The sequence below is a fragment of the Oryx dammah genome, unplaced genomic scaffold (assembly GCF_014754425.2).
Source record: "Oryx dammah isolate SB20612 unplaced genomic scaffold, SCBI_Odam_1.1 HiC_scaffold_20, whole genome shotgun sequence".
NCBI lineage: Eukaryota > Metazoa > Chordata > Mammalia > Artiodactyla > Bovidae > Oryx > Oryx dammah.
The window spans coordinates 6,358,724-6,381,195 of record NW_024070204.1 but is presented as its reverse complement, the minus strand read 5'-3'; the positions used below and the strand labels follow the sequence as shown (position 1 = coordinate 6,381,195).

Sequence of the window (22,472 nt, the reverse complement as noted above, 5' to 3'; positions counted from 1 at the left end):
TGGCCCGCTCCCCTGGGGCGCTGTCTACTGCTCCAGTCCATGGCACATCGGCATCGTTGTTGGGCCGGATGTAACTCTCATCCCAGCGAACAAGAATTCCCATGATCAAAGGCATGCTCGGTCAAAAGTCCTTAATTATAACCATTTATCCTGCTTGTTCTATCAAAAGCATGTTCAGGCTCATTAAGCATACTGAGTTGTTTGTGTAATACAGTCAATTTTAATTAACATTCTGGTTGCAAAGCTTTTTTTTTTTTTTTCCTAACATAGAGGCATAATTGATCTATATACTCACGAAAAGCAAACTTGACTCTCTGCTATCAAGAGGCAAGAAAAATTACACTTTTTAGTGATAATTTTTGACTTAGGCACTTTAATCCAGTGTATTGTTACAATATATGGAAGAGGTTATTTGAAACAAGGTCCTTTCTCCTTTCTCTTTTTTCCTCCAGTTTATTTTATTGCTTATGGGGGTTAGTTTATTGCTTACAGGGGGTCTTGATGAAGAGAGGACGCATGCTTACTGACAGGAGATATCCAGCTTCCTCCCCCCCAAGACTGATGTAGACTCTCTCATCAATGCTCTGTTTACATATAACAGATTACATGGTATTTAGTAAGGATAATAGGAACGGGGCGAGGGGGGGGAACAACTTTTAACTGCATGTTAGCATGAAATAATAAAAATCTCTCCCTCTCTTTTTAAGTGACAGATGATAGAACCTCAAAATAGAAAATTATTTGTTAAAAAAAAAAGAATTTAAAGGTGAAAAAGGAGACAAGGCATTTAAATATTCATCATCATTATAGATTATTACAGCCTCTCTCCAATAAGACTTAGCAGAATTGACATGTTCTGGCCGTTTGAAGGTCTTGTGATGCTGGACAGGGAGGAGTTATACTTGGCAGAGTAAAGTGCTTCCACTCCATACCAACAACAAGGGCCAAAGACTTGAAAATTCTGAAGGTCCATGGTCTTCTCTTTGTACACTCCTTAGCTGAGCTCATCTCCTCCCAGGTTTATAAATATTACCTATGTGTTGATCTTTGCAAATTATGACTTCGTCCATCCTGACTCCACTCACGAACCATGGGCTCTCACACACCTCCCTCCCTCTGTGAAGCCCCACCTCCTGGATGCTAACATTAACATGCACACACACGTCTTTGATGCTCAGAGCTGAGCCCTTCATCCTATGCTTCTTTCTGACTTGTTTCTTCTCCAGGAGTCTCCCACTCTGTAAACGGCTGTCCAATTTTTCCCTGTTGTCCAGGCCAACAACAACAAACAAACAAACAAAACCCTACAGAACTTAGGTTTCTCTTATTCTTTGTCTCCCATCCAATAGCAAGACTTCCCTCATCATTCTTTGTAACATGTCCCAGAACTGGACCACTTTTTACACCTCCGTGGCTCCTAGGGTACAAACCATCTCCTTATATGGTCTTCCTATTTCTGCACACCCCCTTCCAGAGCAGCAAGAACAATACTTCAAGCACAGCTAGTGCATGTCCTCAGCTGATCACCTTCCAGGGCTTCCCGCTACACTCAGCATTCAGACCAAAGTTCTCCAGCATTCAGTCAACCCTGTGGGGGTGACATGACCTGCTGGTCTCACTATTGCTGTGATGCCATTTTCACACTCCCTGGCTCACTCTGCTCCCAACCCCTGCCTCCTTGTTGGTCCCTGAACACATGTGTGACCTCCATCATCTAGAATATTCTCCTGCCAGGTATCCACGCTTACCATTTCAATTCATTCAGACTTCTCTTCCATATCACTCACTCCATGATGCCTTCCCTGACAGCTCTCATCTAAAATACCATCTTCCCTCACTCTACAGGATCCTGTCTTAATTTTTCTTAAAGCTTATCACCACTAAATTATTAATATTTTCTTATTATGTTATTGCTGTGCCTCTTCATAGAATTCAAGCTATATGAGGGAAAGGATTTGTGGGGTCACTGCTACTTCTGCGGTATCTCTATAACCATGCCTGGTATATGGTAGCTTGACACAGAACTGTTGAGTGATTCCATAAATGGTGGACTGAATGCATGCATGAATTACTCAAGAATTTCTATTTTTATTTACAAATTCTCAGAATATAGCCCAGATACAAAGTAAAAGTATCTCTTAAGAATTTCTCTTTTTGATAAAAACACTCAGAGTATAGCTCGGATACAAAGTAAAAGTATCATGGCCGGTTTTGTTGAGTAAAGACACACTCAGCTTCCTTTTTATTGTTACTGTCCCTCAAATCTTACTGTATCAGTGACATACAGGCAGCCACACACTCCTGGATTGAGCACTGATTCCCAGGAAATCCTCTTTTTCTTGATAATAGAATTTTCAGATGGGCGTCCTGTTACACATACCAAAGGTGACACTTCCTAGCTTCCCTTGCAGCTAGGTTCACACGTGACTAAGATCTGTCTTGGCTTATAGAGCAAAGTGTCATGATGTATCTTCATAGCTCCTGGGAGGCATCTTCAGAGACGATGGTTTTAAATGCTTTTTGCCCTCTGCCTCTGGGTCTGCTCCTCCATCCTGTGCTTAGCACAGGATACTGCCATCTTAGACAGTGAAGATGAGGACCAAAGTCTAGGGAAAGCAGAGTGTGTGCTGGAGGGACCCAAGGTCCCTAAGGAATCCAAGAAACCTCTTGTCTTAGATTATGGGGAGGGAACTAAACCATTTGGAGAAGGAAATGACAAGCTACTCCAGTACTCTTGCTTGGAAAATTCCATGGACAGAGCAGCTTGGTGGGCTGCAGTCCACGGGGTTGCAAAGAGCTGGACATGGTTGAACAAGTGAGCACACTAAACCATTACCTTCCATTCAAGCTAATAACTATGAGGCATGTCCATACGTTTGGAGGACCTGAATTCAGAGTCAACCATTGTTCACTTCAGTAAAAGCTACATGGTTCATTTATCTTGGACAGTGAGAATGATCTTGCTTCTTTTTTTGTGTGTTTTCTTTCTTTCTGTTATCTCTTTTCCTTTCCTACCCTCCTCCCCGCCAAAACTCATATCCACTGCATCAAGATAACGCAAGAAGCAACTCACTTTCATGATATCTAGTATGATTGATGGCTTAATGGGTAAAGAATCTACCTGCAATGCAGGAGACATGGGGGATGCAGGTTGATCTCTAGGTCAGGAAGATCCCTTGGAGAAGGAAATGGTAAGCCACTCCAGTATTCTTGCCTGGAAAATCCCATGGACAGAGGAGCCTGGTGGGCTACAGTCTGTGCTGTTGCAGAGTCAGGCATGAATTAGGGACTGAACACAGTATTGGGGCTCACAACTTTGCTTGCCTATCAAAGCAAAACTGCCTTCACAATAGTCGTTATCCATCATTTGTGTTTCAAAAAATTAAACTCTTTCCTATTTGTTTCCTTTTTGAAGATAGAAACAAAATAAAAGTGACTCTTTTGAAATCATTATTAAATCATTAAAGAGCATTGATTACTGACATGAGTAATAGAATGCATATTAAAGAATCTCAGTAGAAATAATAGTTCTAAGATGTTAAGATTGTAATTTGCTATTAATTTTCCTTAAGGAAAAACTCATTATTCTTGAATTTGCTTGGGTTAATGAAACACATCATATTTCACTGAACATTATTACAAAAAATCATTCTTATTTTAATAATTACCATGACTGATTTAACATAATCTATTTAGTTTACAGACAACATGAATGAAACTACTAAAAAAGGCAAAAATTTCTGCTTGGTGATTTCTGATCTTTTAAGGTAGCTCACATTTCTGATGGGCTTTCCAGGTGGTGCTAGTAGTAAAGAATCTGCTTGCTAGTACAGGAGATGCAAGAGAAGCAGGTTCGATCTCTGGGTCAGGAAGATCCCTTGGAGGAGGGCATGGCAACACACTCCAGTATTCTTGCCTGGAGAATCCCATGGACAGAGGAGCCTGGAAGGCTACAGTCCATGAGGTCGCAAAGACTCAGACACGACTGAAGCAACTTAGCACACATGCACACCACATTTCTGATAAAGGTATAGTATACGGCAGACAGAAATGAGAGAACAACTCCCAAAAGAGGAGCCAGCTAATAATTTAATTATATCTCCTTAAATCCCAAGACTAGAGCCAGATTGAAAAATTAGGGGTCCAAAAGGGATGATGGAAGGCCCTCTTTCATGAAAATACTTCCCCTTACCAGTCCTTCCAAGATCACATCTCCCTCTGTTACCAGTTATTCATTCACTCAGTAATTTATTCATTTACTCACTTATTTCATCATCTCTCTCCTGTTTTTCAAAAAACATGCAGTTGACAAAAAGGAGAACAGACAAAATAAAATAAAACTATAATCCAATGTATTTGAAAACAAGTAAGGGCATGTCAGAAAAAGTGAAAAGCATATTATCACAATACACATACTTCATAAAGTGTAACAGACTTATCACTTTTAAACAGACACACTCAGAGCAAAGACAAGAATACTCTAGATACACAGAGGGTATTCAAAGCTGCTGCTGAGAGGTGTTGATGCTAAATGGCTTGGGAGGAACCAGAGGCAGACATGTGCCATGAAGAGAGTGTGAGGTTTAATGTCAATGCAAGGTTGATGATGCTTACAGGATTTTCTTAATGGAAAATCTGAACTGAGCTCTTGAATCAAGTCAGAAGCATAAAGTGCTAACCTATCAGGAAACAGGAAACACAAAATCTATGTCCAACTAATTTTCAAGGACACTGGCTATGTAGGGTCCCAAATGGGAAAAGAGTAACCTTGGAAAACTTGAGATTTCCAATTGTGATCCACATTAAGGGGCTAATCAAATTCACATGAGCTATTTAGTGAAGGAACCTAGACCTAAGGATTTCCAAAAATCCTGGCTTGAAGTGGTGAACCCCAGACATACCTGGCAGAGATACAGTGAAAACCTATCACAGTGATGCCTTCACAACTCAGAAAACATGAGACCACCCTGGACCCAAACCCTTGCTTCGATGAACTCACAGCTGAAATTAGAGATGACCCAAGAAGACACATGGTCCTGAGAGGGACAACAGCAAGAGTAAATAGCAGAATTCATGCACTTGTGAAGCATAAATACCAGAAGGAAACAAGTGACAATTTCATACAATGTGTTTAAAATCTGAAAATAAGAGGAAAAAAATATGCATAGGCAAAATAGAGAATTATAAGAAAATCTCAGATAAAATGTCACTCAGTCATGTCTGACTCTTTGTGATCCCATGGACTGTAGCCTTCCAGGCTCCTCTGTCCATGGGATTCTCCAGGCAATAATACTGGAGTGGGTTGCCATTCCCTTCTCCAGGGGATCTTTCTGACCCAGGGATTGAACCCAGGTCTCCTGCATTGCAGGCAGATTCTTCACCATCTGAGATATCAGGAAGGGCAGGAGGAAAATGGGGTGACAGAGGATGAGCTGGTTGGACAGCATCACCAACTCGATGGACGGAAGTTTGAGTAAACTCTGGGAGACAGTGAAGAACAGGGGAGCCTGGAGTGCTGCAGTCCGTGGGGGTCACAAAGAGTCAGACACGACTTAGTGGCTGAACAACAACAACAGATAAAAAGTAGACTTCTTAAATATGAAAACATGATCATTAAATTATAAACTCATTGTGGATGAAATATTCACCAGAATGCATCACAAAGGAGTAAAGAGGTGGGAACTTTGAGGAAAACTTGCAGCACGTGGGGCACAGAGTGAACAGCGCCGCAGACAATGAATAAGCTCCAGGAGGAAATAACAAATAAAGGAGGTGAGGCCATAGGCGAAGTAATACAGGCAGAGGGTTGGTAAGAACTAAGCATGGACATGAGTCCTCAGGTGGACAAACAAGATCACATCTGGTCATTTAGGGAAGTAAGAACCAATGCATATCTAGAAACAGTATAGTGAAAACCAAGCCTCCCTCCCCATCCCCCAAAAAGCAAACCTGGAAAGCATACAAAGAGGAAAGACCCATTACCTATAAAAGAATGCAATGGGGTTGACAGAAGACATTCCTTAGCAACAATAGAAGCTGAAATTCAATGCAATAATATCAAAATACTAAGGGAAAATAAGAATTTTATACCCACACTATTGTTCAAGAGCAAATTAAAATAAAGCACATAAAAACATTTTAATAGAAACAAAAATAGGAGCTGCCACTACTCACAGATATTAAATAAAAGATAAATAATGCACATTTATACGATACACATCAACAAGAAGGAAAATAAACTTGGAAGAAATAATTTTTACAAAGTACAGATGAACAAATAAAGTGATAAAGAATGCAGGTAAGTCTAAATAAATATTGAATACAGTTACCATCTGGAACTAATTTTCTAAGACATAATTACATGGAAGAGACATAATGATTAACTTTATAATTTATTAAATTAAGAATGTGTTAAAATTTCAATGGCAATTATTCAAAGAAAAATATATAGGATCCCCCTTCTTGCTCCTCTCTCTCTCTCCATATATATATATATAGTTCCCCAAAAAGAATACGCATAAAGCAAAGTTGATCAATCCTTTAGTGGTTAAGAAGATGCAGGATGTGGGGTGTGGAGAAAACAAACCAAAGAAAAGCAGAGTAAATGAAATATAAAATAAGACAGCAGAGGTGAGTCCACGGGCATCAATAAAAGAATCAAAATACAAATGGAATAAACGCACATTAATATACAAAAGACGTCAGACTGAATGAATAGATAAAAAAACAACAATAACAACAGATCCTGTTTGCAGAAAGCTTACCCAACGAATAAAAGTCCCCACGAGCACAGAAACATTATGTATAGTTGATACGCGGCAGGCTCAACATTTCTGACATATGGATTGTGTGAAAATGCGTATCTGTTATGTTCAGTATTTTTCTGTATCTTTGATGTATTCACAGTAAGAATTTTTAAAAAGAAAAATTAGGATATTAACATGAAAGAAAAATGAAGGAGAAAGACATAACATACCAGGAGGCCAGTGCTGACACTGCAGGTGTAAAGTTTCCCTGGGAGAGGTGTCCACAGACCTCACTCTGAACTTTCTAGCTGCCAACATAAAGAGGGAACTGTAACCTGCACCTATTTCACAATTTTCACGCTCAAAATCCAACTTGTTGCTCAAGAGAAACCCAATAATTTGTAATGATGCCCAAGGGAACAAACTTTGATGGGTTCTCATAAAACAACATAACAGAAAAGAGACAAAAACTTAAATAAAAGCAAAGACAGAAAAGACAGCAACTTGTTTTTTTCTCTTTTTTTTAGGGGTAATTCCATGAAATGTTTTCCCCGGTTCCCGGAAGTCTTTTCATCTCTGTTTTGGCATTGCCTTTTGTAACGCCTTAGTCACTTTCTCTCCTCCCAACAATTGGGGATAAATGTTGTCTTAACTTTGATGTAGAAAATATGAAAACACTCATCTGATAGGAAGATGTAGCAAATGAATCCCTCTGCTTTAGAAACAAGGGCCTGTCCCCTTGGTGATACTTGTTTCAGCCACATCACTGCATGCCCTGCAGCCCTCCTGCTCAATAAGCCTTGTCTGTGCAGGGCCAGCTATTTCTCTTCTGCACCATGTGGCAGAGCATGGAACTCAGAAGGAGCTTACTTTGTTGACATTTTTTTTTTCCAGTGGAAAACTGACAGGTTGACCTCAGCAGATTCCACTGAAGATTGTGTAAGTCTAAAGGAAGAATTCACTGCACAAATGCATTCAATGCTCACTGATAGGGGGAAGGGGATGACCAGGTTCAACACTTCTAAAAGGAGGCAGGTAGCTTGGGGATTGTACACATATAAGTGATGCTTTGCCTTGTATTGGCTCAGCGCCCAGAAGAGCATCCCATGGGGTATGGAGGGAAAGGCAGACCATTTCTTTCTAGTTTGCTCAGCATTTTTGTGAGACAAACTGTCACCCTGCTGCAGCAATTCAGGCTGCCCACAAATGCTGGCCGCACCGCTGAAGTGAAATGCCATCAGTCAACTCACTCCAAGTAGACTGAAAATAACTGTGGCCTTTACAAAAGACGCAATGATGACAGGAAAGAAAATTTTTCTTAAATTTCTTTCTAATCCCCAGTTATTAAAGATAGACATAGTTTTCCTTTCCTTTAGATTTCATGATGAGAAAGAATAGGTCAGTTGACCTATTACGAAGTACTGTAATATTGCACTCATTAAGATTTCCTAGTAGCTCAGATGGTAAAGAATCTGCCTGTAGTGCAGGAGACCTGGGTTCGATCCCTGGGTTAGTAAGATCTGCTGGTGAAGGGAATAGCTACCCACTCCAGTATTCTTGCCTGGAGAATCCCATGGACAGAGGAGCCTGGTGGGCTACAGTCCATGGGATCCCAAAGAGTTGGACACCACTGAGAGAATAACACTTTCACAAGATTCAAGGCAAAGTCTACAGAGGAATCCTAGAGGGACTGGATTTTTAGCAGTAGGTGGTAAAGTGTGAGCTCCGGTCACTCAGTTCTCCCATCTGTACCCAGGGGTCTCCTGGGAGGGTGGAGTTGGACGGTAACTCATAACAGTCAGAGATGGCAGAGCCGGCGGGCTTCAGGGAGCAGAACATGAAATCAGAATGGACGGTGGGCAAACTGAGCCCAGGGCAGGCTCTGTCTTCAATACACAATAACGTTTGTTTATTAGAAACAATATCTAGTGATTCTGCTGTTTCTGGGTAAAGGAATTGGGTTACATTTCTTAGACATAGGTATCAATAATATAGAAATAAAGTAAAACGATTCTATTTATTGAAAAAAAATCTGTAAGGTGAATCTACATGGCCACTTTGAAAATTCAAAATTACTATAACTAAGACATGGGGCCCTTCAGCTTCACAGGTCCTGATTTAACCTCCTAGCCTGACACCATCTCCCCATCCTGCCCCCCACCCTTCCCCGTACCCTCCCCTCTACCCTTCTTACATAAATGCTCAGTTGGGAAATGTGCGTCCTCTTGTATATAGTGCAACTGAGTCTAGTTATACTCTGTATAGCATAACTTCAGCATAACAGCACAGTGGAAAGGCACGCCCAGTGAACATCCCAATGGTGAACTGCATGTACTTACTTGGGTAAGACCAGAACCTGCACGATAAAGATGCAGAAGAAGATGAGGCAAGCGCAAGTCACATAATACTTGAAGGCCGGCAGTGCGGTGGCTCGGTACTAAGGGGAGAAAAGAAACCAGGAATGACGGTCTTCCAAGAGAAGTGCTGAAACAAGCCCCCAGCAGCCTAACAGTGCCCGGTTCAAGCTTCACGCTTGCAGGTGGTGGCAGAAACGAGCTAAGGAGAACAGCTGTTCATCCCTGACGACGTGCACTTCCCCCCTCCAGAGGAGCTGTGAGAGAGACTCCGGACCATGGTGTTTACCAGTTGACCAGTTCCAAAGCCCATTTAGAGGTAACTGAACCCCTCCAGCAAGGAGACAGAGTGCCTGGCCAGAGAGACAAGTGAGCAACCTTAAGGTACAAGGAGCAAGCAGGCATCCTGGTTCCCCTGCGGGTCTGAGTTCCACAGCTCCTTGGGGAAAGCAAATGGCTTTTCACAGAGGAGTACTTGACTTTGAAGAGCATAGAGGAAATGCAGTTTGCTCATTTTATTCATTTGTTTTACTATTTTATTATATTATTGAGAGGTGGTGAGTGAAGTTACAAGACCAGACCAGCGGGCTCTCTATGAACTGTCTATGAACATTCGTTGGCCTGTCTGGGCCGGGCTGTTGGATTCTTTCTACTCATGCTGGGGAATTGGCTGGTTCACATGGCTTTCCACAACATCCAGGATCATAGACTGATCAGTGCAGCTACCCTCCTGGGGCTGCGCCTGGTGAGTCACGCAGGAAAAGCCAGCCAGCGCTGTACTCATGATGATAATGATCCGTCACCTGTCCCCTTTACTATGTGACGGTCCGCCGCACACGTGCAACGCTTTGAGTGGACTGAGTCATTTCATCCTCAAGAAAAACTGCCTGCAGCAGGAGCTATTATGGTCCCTAGTTTTGGCTGAAAAAAACTTCGAACCAGGATGACTCATGTCTCAGAAACACACACACACAGCAGGCTTTCCACCCAGGTGGACTGGCTCCTGTACCCAGGCTTCCAAACTTACTGTCCCTCCAAAGGGGGTTCTGTGATAAAACTTAAGGAGATAGAGTTTTTGTGGCAAGGCTACCGAAACCCCCTGAAACAATGCTGCTGGCAGGTTGCATTAGTGTGTCTGCAAAGACTGTTTGCCAAGTTAAGGGAAGTTAGGTATGTATTTTGGGGGTATAGCCTCTGGGGTTTTGGTGCAGATATTGGATCTCTGGGTTGTCTGGTTTCTCTTCTTTGTCTTGCAGCCTTTTCACCCTCCTGCTGGCCTGCTGAGCAGGCTGGGGGCCGGAGGGCAAGAAGTGAGCTTGAATCTCAATACCTTCTAAAGTCGGTCTCAGAGGCAGCCTCTGAGAATATGTACACCAGGGAAATGTCAGCACACGTTGCATGTTTCAATAAGCATCACTTCCTGTTTACTAGAATATTCCTTTGGTTGCTTTTGTGACTTCAGAGCCAGGGTAAGTTACAATGCTGATGAAGAAACTAACATAATTGCTGAAACATGATTATATTTTACGCATTCAATTATGCCCTTATCTTCTTTCTCTGGGCCTGTGTGGAGACATGAGTTGGAATTTCCTTGTGGTATTAATAAAGGAAAAGGACTTCTATCAGGAAGGAACTAATTTAATGTTTAATAAGTAGTCATTAGTCTCTAATTTCTTCGATAACAATAATAATAATAAATTGTATCAAACATCAATTTGGTAAACCGTCTGTAGTCAAAGTTCCTGACGTAGAAGCAGAAAATTGATCTTGACCACTAACTAGTACTAAAGATTGCTTTGGCATCACTGTAAAATCCAACCTTGATGAGCTTTGGAAGGAATTAGGAATTTTGACATTTGTTATTTCTTTCAATATCCATAAAACAATGAACTAGATTTTCTCAACGAAGTTTTAATATCTGGGCTGTGACTGTTGCCTTTAATATAGTAGCTTTTGTTCAAACTAAGACTGTAATTGCATAGCAAAGTGGTACAAATGACCTCTACCCTGCTCTTCTTCTAGATTAATATGAAACAAAAGGCAGATGAATAAGGCTAACCTACAACAGTTGTCCTTTCTGCAACAATAATTCATTTTAGCAAATCCCGGTTTAAGCTTGACATGTACAAATTATGTCTGCTTATATATTTGTGCCTGAAACATCTCTACTTTAGGAGTCATAATGTGAAAGTATTTAAATGCAGCAAAACTTAAAAGTTTTGGGTGTCTAATTCTCCCAACCAGGGTTCATTCTTTTCATACTCTTGTAAAAAGTTAAAATAATTTGTATAAGGACACTGTAAAATTGTCGCAAGGGGTTTTGCTTTCTTTTAAAACATTTATGTCTAAGAAAATTTCCCACTGAAAAAGCAAGATACTGTTGTTGTTTTGGTCACACCGCATGGCATGTGGGATTTTAGTTCCCCACCAGGGATCAAACCCACACCCCTGACTCTGGAAGCACGGAGTCTTAATTACTGGACTGCCAGGGAAGTCCCAAGGTAGCAAGATATTAACTCCTTCCCTTCCCTTCACCCATCTCCCAGATATCATTTACTAACAGGAAGGTCGAGAGAGGCAACGAGCCAAAGGCAGAAACTTGGTAACCAGAAGTGTGGTAAAACAGTATTCACACAGAAGCAGCTCAGGAAAAGCTAGAAAGAAATCTGATATGGTTAAAGGCAGTTTAAATGTCACATTAAAAACACATGAATATAATTTCATGATGGAGTTTTTAAAAGCTAATACTTTGGAAAAATGATTGATTTTGAAGAAAAAAAATAGCTTACTTCTTTTTCTAGTATTTTATTGTAGAAAAGTAATGAGATTCTCTGAATGTCTTCGGACTTGAGCCATTGCCTGGAAATAAAAAGGACAGACACATCGTTAAAACCAAACCTCCAAACAAACACCTGGAACTTTAAAAAAAAAATGATTTGCATTCCTCTTTTTTCATATTGCCAAATAACTGGAATATGGAATCTAGGTTTGTTAACAAGATCTGGAAATGTAATATTCATGTTCACACATTGCCTTCCTTTGAAAATTCTATATTGCAAATCAGCTGTCATACCAAATTGAAAATCAAGTTATCCAACTTAAATAATTAGGGAGATAAGTCATTAAAAGGACTCAATGAGTTTATTCGCTGATGTATTAGTGAAATCACATGGTGAGTTTCATCTCCCAAAAGGGTTTGGTTCATAGAGAAGCATTATTTTTTCTCAGTTTATAGAAAGCAATTGATCACGGAGCATCAGAAACGTTTCGAGTGGCTTCCAGGCCTGGACAAGAAGACGTGACTCCTTTTACGCTTACTAAAAATACTTTCCTTGTCATAGTTTTCATTTCTGGAAGGTAAAAAAAATTGTGCTTGAACAGTTTTCAAAAATGGGTAAAAATAATAACGGAAGAAGCAATCAGGTCAGATCACTAACATAGTACCTTGATGCTAATATAAACACACACATACATAATACATATATATCTCTCAGATGTTCAAAAATAAAAGTTAATGCAAGTAAGCATTCTTACACATTGACTTACTATGAGAAATCTGTTTTGAGAAAGCAGTTGAGGTAGAAAAAGATCTTAAAGACAAAACCCTTCACCAGAACATCGAGTATAATCCCTGGTTAAACAGACACCCTGGGTGTATGATCCAGCGAGCTGAGGATATAATGCCCGGTGTAGTCACATATTTTGTAATAAAATAAACAAATACTTTATGAAATAGAGTTAAGTGAAACAGAGAGATACACATTGTTATAGTCATGAGTACAGAAATGTAACAAAGATTGAAATCAATGCATCAAGAAAAATACCAACAAAATAAATTACCATCTAGGTTAAGTCATAACACTTTGGAAGTTTGACTTCTACCTGTACTTTCTGATTTTCCTTTAGAATAAAAACTTTTATAATTATAATTACCTGAATTACATGCATCTATGCATGTAGTATATACATATAAATACCTGCATATTTATGTATATGTCTACAAGTACAGATAATGATATAGCTATGTCTTTATCTATACCTATATATCTGTATAAAGGGAGATAGAGACTATATATATATGCTTCTGGAGATAAAATTATATTTTTTGTATATAAAACGTTATACCTATGCAAACAATGACCAATTTTTATGAATTCCTACATACAGTAGTTATGTTTCTATGGCTTTTGATTATCTGCAACGTATTTGGAAGATAAAGATAAATGGGGAAGGTCTTTGAGGATCCAGGAAGAAAGACCAAGTGACTGTCATGCCTTATTCTGTAATGACAGGGACAGCCATGTCCCGATTTCAGAGTTAGGCTTCAATGCACACTGAGGCTTCACGTGACACTTAACAAGCAAGCTAGCCCAGATCAGCCTATCTGAGGGGAAGCATCTCCAGGGCTCCCTGGGGTCCACTGTGCCCAGGTACTCTGGACCGACCTGAAGACGCTCATGGCTCATACCCCACCCTGAACTTGAGTTTCCCGGAGACAGCCACAGCAGTGCAGTTTCAGCCGAGGCCCAGGAGCCAGTCATCTATTCCAGAATGACTGTCATTAAAAGTGAGAACTCTAAAAATACTTTTGGATTCAAGGTTATAAGCTTTAGATATCAGGCAAATAAACTTTTTTTTTTAGTATTTCTTATGACTGCACCAGTTGCAGAGATCTGTTATTGCTCTCTCTTTTATGGGACTAGCTGGAGGAATCGAAAGTTGGTTAATATTAGAAGGAGCAGAAAATAAAATTTAAGATAGATTTTAACTGTCCTCATTTTTAGAACTCTGTATTCATTATGGATATCAAATTATGAATAATGTATGCCAAGAACTTATTAAAAACAGTTTTTTTCTTTACTGAGAATGAAAAATCCATTTAAAAAATGCTCCTGGATAATATAAGCTTGGAAATAAAATATGAACAAAATTTATAAGGTAGAGATGAAACCAGCTCCTCATTAGTTAGTGGGGCACCGATATTTCTACATTCTAGTTACCTGTTTGTCTTGCAGGTGGACAGGAAGTACTCAAGATCTGGCTTTTCTTGTGTCCCCAGCACCTACCATAAGTTCATAAGACTTGATCCCTGGATGGATGCTTGGGGAAATGACTGAATTTCAATTGCTGATTCTAGGAATTTGCCCATTAGAATCTTGGTTGCAAGCAGTGTCACTGTGCAACTAATTAGCCATAAGGCCATTTTGCCACAATAGATAAAATGGCTGATTCACAGCTTTGGATTCATTCCACTAGAAGATGATAATGTATCAATTTTAATAGATCTTTCAGTGAGCAGTCATGTCTCCCATCCATCAAAACCAGAAATTGACCAAACTAAGGCAAATACATAAAAGGCGGGCTAGTAACTCACAACAGTCTCCAGGTTGGTTCTTTGACTTCTTTAGATAAAATAGCTTGTTTTCTGTGCTGTCTCTGCCAAACTTATTACGCAACTGAGGTCAGAGGCAAAGAAGACTCAAGGTCCTCTCCTCCCCATCCTGAAAATGAATGGTTGTGTGATTGGTGAACACTTTTTTGCTGTTTGATAGTGAACATATGTAGACAAAACTGTGGTATTTGGCACAGAATTTGGTTTAGATGATTTGGGAAAATATAATCACTGGCCATGTAATGGGACATTTCAGTAGAGTCTGGGTATGTCTCACCAGTGATACACGTTACACATATTAATGAGAAATAGCACTGTCCCTCCACTGTTCATTCTACTCCCAGGGGACTCTGAAGACACTTAGAGCAGATTCTTTTTACATCGTAAAGAATGTACATTTCACATTAGATCTTGAATCCTTAGTGATCTATCATGAGAAAGAAAGCATCATCCCTTTCTCTAAGATATACCCAAACACTATAACCATGCATTGGGTTGGCCAAAAAGTTCATTTGGGTTTTTTTGTAACATCTTACAGAAAAATCGAATGAACTTTTTGGCCAACTCAATATCTGCACACATTTTTAAGAGCATCTAAGCATTTTTTCCATTTTTATTTTTCACGGTCCAATCTTTAAAAATTCTGTTACAAATGTTTCACAAGGTCCATTTCAGTGTTCCTCTTTTATTTCCTTTTATTTACCGTTTACGGCAAATTGTCTTATGCCAGTTAGTCCTGAGGCTGAATCCTCTGCAGCAAAGAAGTTTAGGGTGAGAATACGGGACCCATGACTGTCACCTGTCTCTTTCGTTTCTCCAGCAGGTTGAGTTTGGCCAAAGGCTTCTTCCATGAAGCCATAAATGATGGGCATATTCTTTCTTTTTTGGTCTCACCATTAAGGAGGGTAAATCCTTCCCACGAGCCTCATGCCTCTGTGGGTTCTCTGAGGTGGCCTCTGTTTTGGTTATTGATTTTCTAGGAAATTCATAAATTTATAAATGTAATAGGTCAGGAAGGAACAGCTAGAACTGGACATGGAACAACAGACTGGTTCCAAATAGGAAAAGGAGTATGTCAAGGCTGTATATTGTCACCCTGCTTATTTAACTTATATGCAGAGTATATCATGAGAAACGCTGGGCTGGAGGAAGCACAAGCTGGAATCAAGAGTGTCAGGAGAAATATTAATAACCTCAGATATGCAGATAACACCACCCTTATGGAAGAAAGTGAAGAGGAACTAAAAAGCCTCTTGATGAAAGTGAAAGAGGAAAGTGAAAAAGTTGGCTTAAAGCTCAACATTCAGAAAACTAAGATCATGGCATCTGGTCCCATTACTTCATGGCAAATAGATGGGGAAAAAGTGGAAACAGTGGTTGACTTTATTTTTCTGGGCTCCAAAATCACTGCAGATGGTGACTGCAGCCATGAAATTAAAAGATGCTTACTTCTTGGAAGAAAAGTTATGACCAACCTAGACAGCATATTGAAAAGCAGAGACATTACTTTGCCAACAAAGGTCTGTCTAGTCAAGGCTATGGTTTTGCCAATGGTCATGTATGGATGTGAGAGTTGGACTGTGAAGAAAGCTGAGCGCCAAAGAATTGATGCTGTTGAACTGTGGTGTTGGAGAAGACTCTTGAGAGTCCCTTGGACTGCAGCCAGTCCATCCAGAGATCCAACCAGTCCATCCTAAAGGAGATCAGTCCTGGGTGTTCATTTGAAGGACTGATGCTGAAGCTGAAACTCCAATACTTTGTCCACCTGATGTGAAGAGCTGACTCATTTGAAAAGACCCTGATGCTGGGAAAGATTGAAGGCAGGAGGAGAAGGGAACGACAGAGGATGAGATGGTTGGATGGCATCACCGACTCAATGGACATGGGTTTGGGTGGACTCTGGGAGTTGGTGATGGACAGGGAGGCCTGGCATGCTGTGGTTCACGGAGTCACAAAGAGTTGGATGTGACTGAGTGACTGAACTGAACTGAACTGAATCCGGATACTTGGAGTAGGAAAGAGTTGTGTGTGCTGATAAGGTCAACTATTTTGGGGAATTGGAGCTACAGGGAGAGAAGAGAATGGAGAACGTGTTGTTTTCAGTCTCCTAACACTGTTCCTGACCCAGCTGGTCTCTGGCACGAAGAAAGTCAATCCCCTCCTGGGCTACACAATAAATGAATCTCAATTAATTTATGCTAACTTGTTTTTGTGATAGGCTGAGGTTAACAAAAGAATAAGAAGATTTTGACTTGAGCTGAGGGGTAAAGTACACCTACATCCATATGTGGAATTATTTTGGAACAGGCTTCCCAGGTGGCTCAGTGGTAAAGAATCTGCCTTTCAATGCAGAACATGCATGAAACAGAGCCTAGGGTTTGATCCCTGGGTTGGGAATATCCTCTTGAGGAGGAAATGGCAACCCAGCCCACTATTCTTGCCTGGAGAATCCCATGGACAGAGAAGCCTGGTGGGCTACAGTCCATGGGGTCACAAAGAGTCGGACATGACTGAGTACACAGGCACATTAGCAAAGTGGATGCTGATCCAGAGAGAAGACCACTTTTCTCCTGTGATGGACTGAACGTCTGTATCCCTCGCTTCACATGTTGAAGGCCTAGCCCATGGTGGGTGTATCTGGAGATGGGCTTCTAAGGAAGTGATTAGAGCTGATTGAAGTCCTAAGGGTGGGGCCCTGGCCCAAGCAAATAAGTGTCCTTATAACACCAGAGAGCTCACTCTCTGTCTCTGCACTGCCCTGAGGAAAGGCCGCAGGGACACACAGTAAGGGGGCTGTCCTGTGCAAGTCAAGGAGAGTTCTCTCCAGAAACCAGCCATACTGGCATCCTGAGCTCAGACTTTCAGCCTTCAGAGTGGGGAGAAAATAAATTTTTATTGTTTAACTCTCAGCCCAGGGCATTTTTATCCAGCAGCGCCAGCTGAGGAACACCCCTATCTACATTTACATGTTGATTCCGAAGGCCTCCATGGCCTCAGCTGTGCATTAACACCCTGGGTGACCTGTGGCATTTGGGAAGGTGGGTCCATGAACCGACAGCTGAAATAAGTGATTCTGGACAGGTGTTCTCTCACTATGGATGCCTGATTCTTCTCAGCCCTGGGGTCTGCCAGTCATCCACCTGGGCACAGACTCCACTCCATTCAGACACAATTCAACTTGACTCCCTCATCCTTCATTAACTCACCAGCTTCTTTCCTATACCACAGAGGCCCCTGTTTTTCCCTTTAAACTTTTCACATGACCTCTTTCTTACTCTTTTTTCTTAAACCAATTTGGAAGAACCTGACATGGTAATTCCATTCTGAATATTAACTATACAGCACACCCTTTTATTGCCATGAATCTTACAGGAGTGCACACTACTCCGAGAGACAAATGCTGGTGTGGGGGTGCTGGCCTGGTGGTCCCCCACACGGGGCCTCCTCTCTCCATTCTGTACCTCCCAGAGAAGTTTCTGGTGTGACCCTATGCTGCAGACCTGCTGTACATGCTTTCTTCCCTCTGACCTTGCTGGCAATGAAAAATTGTCACTTGCCATTTGTTGCTACAAGGATTAGGTCACTGGCCACTGCAGTCAACACACCCTCAAAGAGGTTCAGGGCAGAGATCAGGAATGAGGCCCTCTGTGCTCTAAGAACACTGCCAAAGCAGGCCTTCAGATAGATATTCTCAGGAGGAGATTTTATGAGCTCAGTTTCTTGCATCTTCGCATATCTAGAAAAACACTAGAATTGCTAATGGGGACATCTGCTCCTCATGACTAAGAGAACATTTTGCCAAACCGTGTGTTGGATCGCAAGTATTCCCCTTTCACTAAAGTCACACATATACTGACCTCCCCCCTGCCCTCTTCAAAGCAGCTCCTTAGCGCTCCTAAGAGGCTGTCTCCTAGGCCAGGCTTGCTAAGTCACTTAGTCGTGTCTGACTTTTTGCAACCCCATGGACTGTAGCCCCCCAGGCTCCTCTGTCCATGGGATTCTTTCAGCAAGAATATTGGAGTGGGTTGCCATTTTCACCTCCAGGGATCTTCCTGACCCAGGGATTGAACCTGGGTCTCTTACGTCTCCTACATTGGAGGATGTATTCTTTTCCACTAGCACCACCTAAGGCTTCCTTGGTGGCTCAGAGGTTAAAAAGTCTGCCTGCAATGTGGGAGACCTAAGTTCGATCCCTGGGTCGGGAAGATCCCCTGGAGAAGGAAATGGCAACCCACTCCAGCATTCTTGCCTGGAGAATCCCATGGATGGAGAAGCCTGGTGGGCTACAGTCCACAGGGTCACAAAGAGTCAGACACTCCCCTATAGTTCTCATTTTGCTCAAATAAAATTTCACAGTCTCAAGTTATGCATTTTTTTTTTCAGTCAACATCACCCACCCAGGCTAAGTCAAAAACCTCTTCTCTGAGCTCTGTCCTGACGGGGCCTGGCCATATCTGGTTTGGCCCTACAGCATTCACTTTAGGATCTACCTGTCCTAACAAATCCTCTGCACACCAGCAGAGTGGAGGTGATCACACAGTCACTGCTTAGAACCCTTCAAGGTGCCCAGCCTCAGCATTTCAGGCTGACTTCTCAGGGCATCGAGCTTCCCATTCAAGCCTCTTTACCCTCAGAGATTCCTGCAGGGGCACCCTGTGTCCTGACTGTGTTAAAAACTGCACTCTGACCCAGGTGCATCCTGCAATCACACCTTGAAGCTTTCCCTTTTTCTCTCGCTTAGTTTCCTCCAAGATTTAGCCCAGGTGTCACCTCCTCCAGAAGACTCGAGACTCAGCCTCTGGGGTGTGCTGCTCCTCTCTACCTGTCACAACTGTAGGGCATCAGAGCAGAGATCTCTCCTCCCCTCACTTGGAGCTTGGACGGGTAACACTGTGACTTGGGTCTTGGGATGTCTAATGCCAAGCAAGTGATGACAATGCTCCACCTTTAACAAACGCTCGCTAAATAAGTCAAGAAATAAATACATGGAAATCTGCATACAAATCACTATTTTATGTCAATAGCAGAGAACAACTGAATGGTACATCAAACCTGGAGTCCCTACTGAACCCTCAAGGGAGAATCAAGTAAGATGGAAGAACATCTTATAGAAGGACAAGAGAGGTTAATGAGTAGGGGGCAAACAGAATAGGAGTGATGCTAACTGAAAAATAGGTGCATAATAGCTTCCATTTACAAAATTTCCCTTCTGATTCCAGTATAGGGTGACTTTTTTACCCATCTGATTTCTGAAATGTGTTGGGAAAATTATAACATAAGCCATTACACCAATGTTAACCAAAACTTTAGAATAAAACTGCATTAAACCACAAATGTGGTAACTAAACACGTATTTGAATGCAAAACGACACAGTGGAGACAGACAATTCACAAACAACCTTGACAAAAATAAAGCAAAGCCAATGAGGTACTTTCTAATGATTCCTTTAGTAGGAAGGTTCGAAAAGGTGGGCACAAAAGCAGTTTTAACAAGGTAGGCGTCCTGCATGAAGACATGCTGAGGCTGATTCTATACATTCGCTTTTGATTACTACTATTATCATTGTAATTGGCTAAACTTTGTCAGAGAACAAGATTTCTTCCTTCTTCTGCTGTGTTTTATTCCAGCGGGCTGCAGAGTAGGTAGTAACTGCTATTTCCTCCTGTTGAATGAGTCTACATTGTGTGAGATCAGACTTCCCTGGGTTTTAGCTTCCAGTACATTCCAGGAAGTCACTGTTCCTCAGTTGTGGGGTGCTGGGGTTCAATCAAGGTGGAGTTGAGGCTGTTTTGTCACTTTGATCCTGGTACCAGCCAAAGCAGAGCACCTGTCCAGGCATTGCTGGCATACCCCGCATGCTCAATTGCAGGTGGAAGGCTTTACCCATTTGGAGTATATGAAAGGGACTAGGCAGGTGTGCACTCAGTAGGCTGGCATATCCGAATTTTAACTCTGGCCCGACCAAGATACAGGAAGTGCCCTACATACGAACCTTCAAGCTGTGAACTTTTAAAGATGCAAACGTGCCTTCGCTTGTCCAGCCATGTCAGGCGTGAGTGACGTTGCAGCTGGCCCTGCATCTCCTATTGCTGATGACCCGTCAGCTCTACCATCTCCTACTCTTCTCCATCCTCCAGTCAATAAATCTTCTTGCCTGGTCACTTGATGCCAGCCCCTGTGTGCCAGCTGTTATACTGTACTACTGTACTTTCCAAGGTACTGTACTGCAAGAGTCAATGTTTTATTTTTGTGTGTTTGTTTTTAATGTGTTATTTGTGTGAAAAGTATTATAAACCTATCACAGTACAGTACTATATAGCCGACTGTGTTAGTTGAACACCTAGGCTAACTTAGACAGACTTAAACAAAAGTGGACTTAAGAAGGTGCTCTCAGAACGGAACCCGTTCGAATGTAGGAGACTTACGGTACTTTATTGTGTATGTACACAATGCCACACACACACACACATCACTTGCACACATACACGCACTCATGGGATTGTTTCACAAGCCCTGTAAATAATCTGCCATGAACACCTAAAAGTCACAGTCTAGAAGAGGCATGCCTTTTTCAAAGCTGTCTACCTTAATTTGGGGGGCAGAATTCTAGGTGAAAAATCATTTACACTTCCCAGGAGTCAATTTTCATGATAAAAATTCAATTGGTTTCTGTAAGGATGAAAACATCTGCATAAAAGCTCTTCATTTGGATCTACTCAGGTTTTCACCAGAATTTAATCCAACAAACCTTTATGGAGCACCTGATGAGTAGCAGGCTGCTTACTGAGCTGCAAAACTGCCCTCCATGACTTTAGCCATGGAGAGTTTGAAAGCCAGTGAATGTAATCCCTCTGTCCAGGCAATGGAAGTCACCACCTTCTTTAAATCCTTTCTCCCGCATTCTTGGACCATTTACAACTACAACAGCAATTCTTGGCTTTCTAGACCGAATGATATTTTGCCCTCTGAAGACTCAGTCTTCCTCCCACTCCCTCTATGAATTCAGATTCTAACACACAAGGCACTCTTTCACAGTTTAGAACACAGGTGCCTCCACATACTCTGATTTGGGGGGGCAGGGGAGGTAAAGGTATTTTGAATGCATAGTGTCACACAATAACAACTTAATGATTTTACCATGTGGTATCTCTATTGATCTTCAAAAAATATCCTTACTGAACACATTAAGCTATAATTTTTCTCTCTCTAATAACCTATCATGTTGTTCGTCAGCAATTTATTTGCGGAGGATTTATTAGGCAGGAATCAAACATTTTTTGAGATGAAATACAATGAACAAAAGCTATTATTAGGAATGATTGAGGTGAAAAGAATGAACTGTCTTGGAAACCTTGGCTTTGTCGTGATAAGTATGACAGAGTTTGGGGTGAAATTCTTTTGGAAAATATATCATTATTTTCAAATAATAGGGTTGAAATAAGAGATGAATGATAATTGAAGATGAAAAAGTACTCACTTTTGTGCATTGATTCCATCAATTGCTTGAATCATCCTTTCATTTAATTCCTCTTCAAATCTTTTCTTTTGTGACTTGGTTCTGTATGATGGAAGAAATGTTTTGGGTAAGAGTATTACTAACCAGTAAACTTGTGGTCCTATGATAGCAAAATCTCTGTGTGATTCTGTTCACTGAATTTTTTTAAAAAAGGAAATTATAGTCTATATGCAGCCTTTTGTCTATTAAGATATAGTCACTTTGTGCATTGAATGAATTGGTTAGAGTTTTTAGTGCCATAAAATATTCCTTTACCACTGAGTGAAATTAAAAAGCAACTCTGAAATATATGTACTTGGTGTTTGAGATAAAAGAGGTTTCTGTCCTAAGAGATGCACTAGCCCTTGAACTGTTGCCTTTATAAAGTTTATTTTTTGATAGAACATATTGGCTTTGGAAATTCCCTTGCAAGAAGTTGGACTGGTTGACAAAATAATCATTCCTGTTTCATGTTTTCCTTGGT

At 41.2% G+C, this 22,472-nt stretch overlaps 1 protein-coding gene across 1 annotated transcript in view; it reads right to left on the bottom strand.

Moving 5' to 3' along the window:
• The window catches only part of ADCY2 (adenylate cyclase 2), a 474,101-nt gene that overhangs the window by 96,990 nt on the left and 354,639 nt on the right, over positions 1 to 22,472 (bottom strand). The window contains exons 12-14 of the mRNA XM_040262372.1: positions 21,971 to 22,051; positions 11,890 to 11,959; positions 9,086 to 9,183 (exon numbers count right to left, since the gene is read on the bottom strand). Of these exons, the coding sequence (XP_040118306.1) occupies positions 9,086 to 9,183; positions 11,890 to 11,959; positions 21,971 to 22,051 (249 nt within the window). The remainder of the gene's footprint in view (positions 1 to 9,085; positions 9,184 to 11,889; positions 11,960 to 21,970; positions 22,052 to 22,472) is intronic.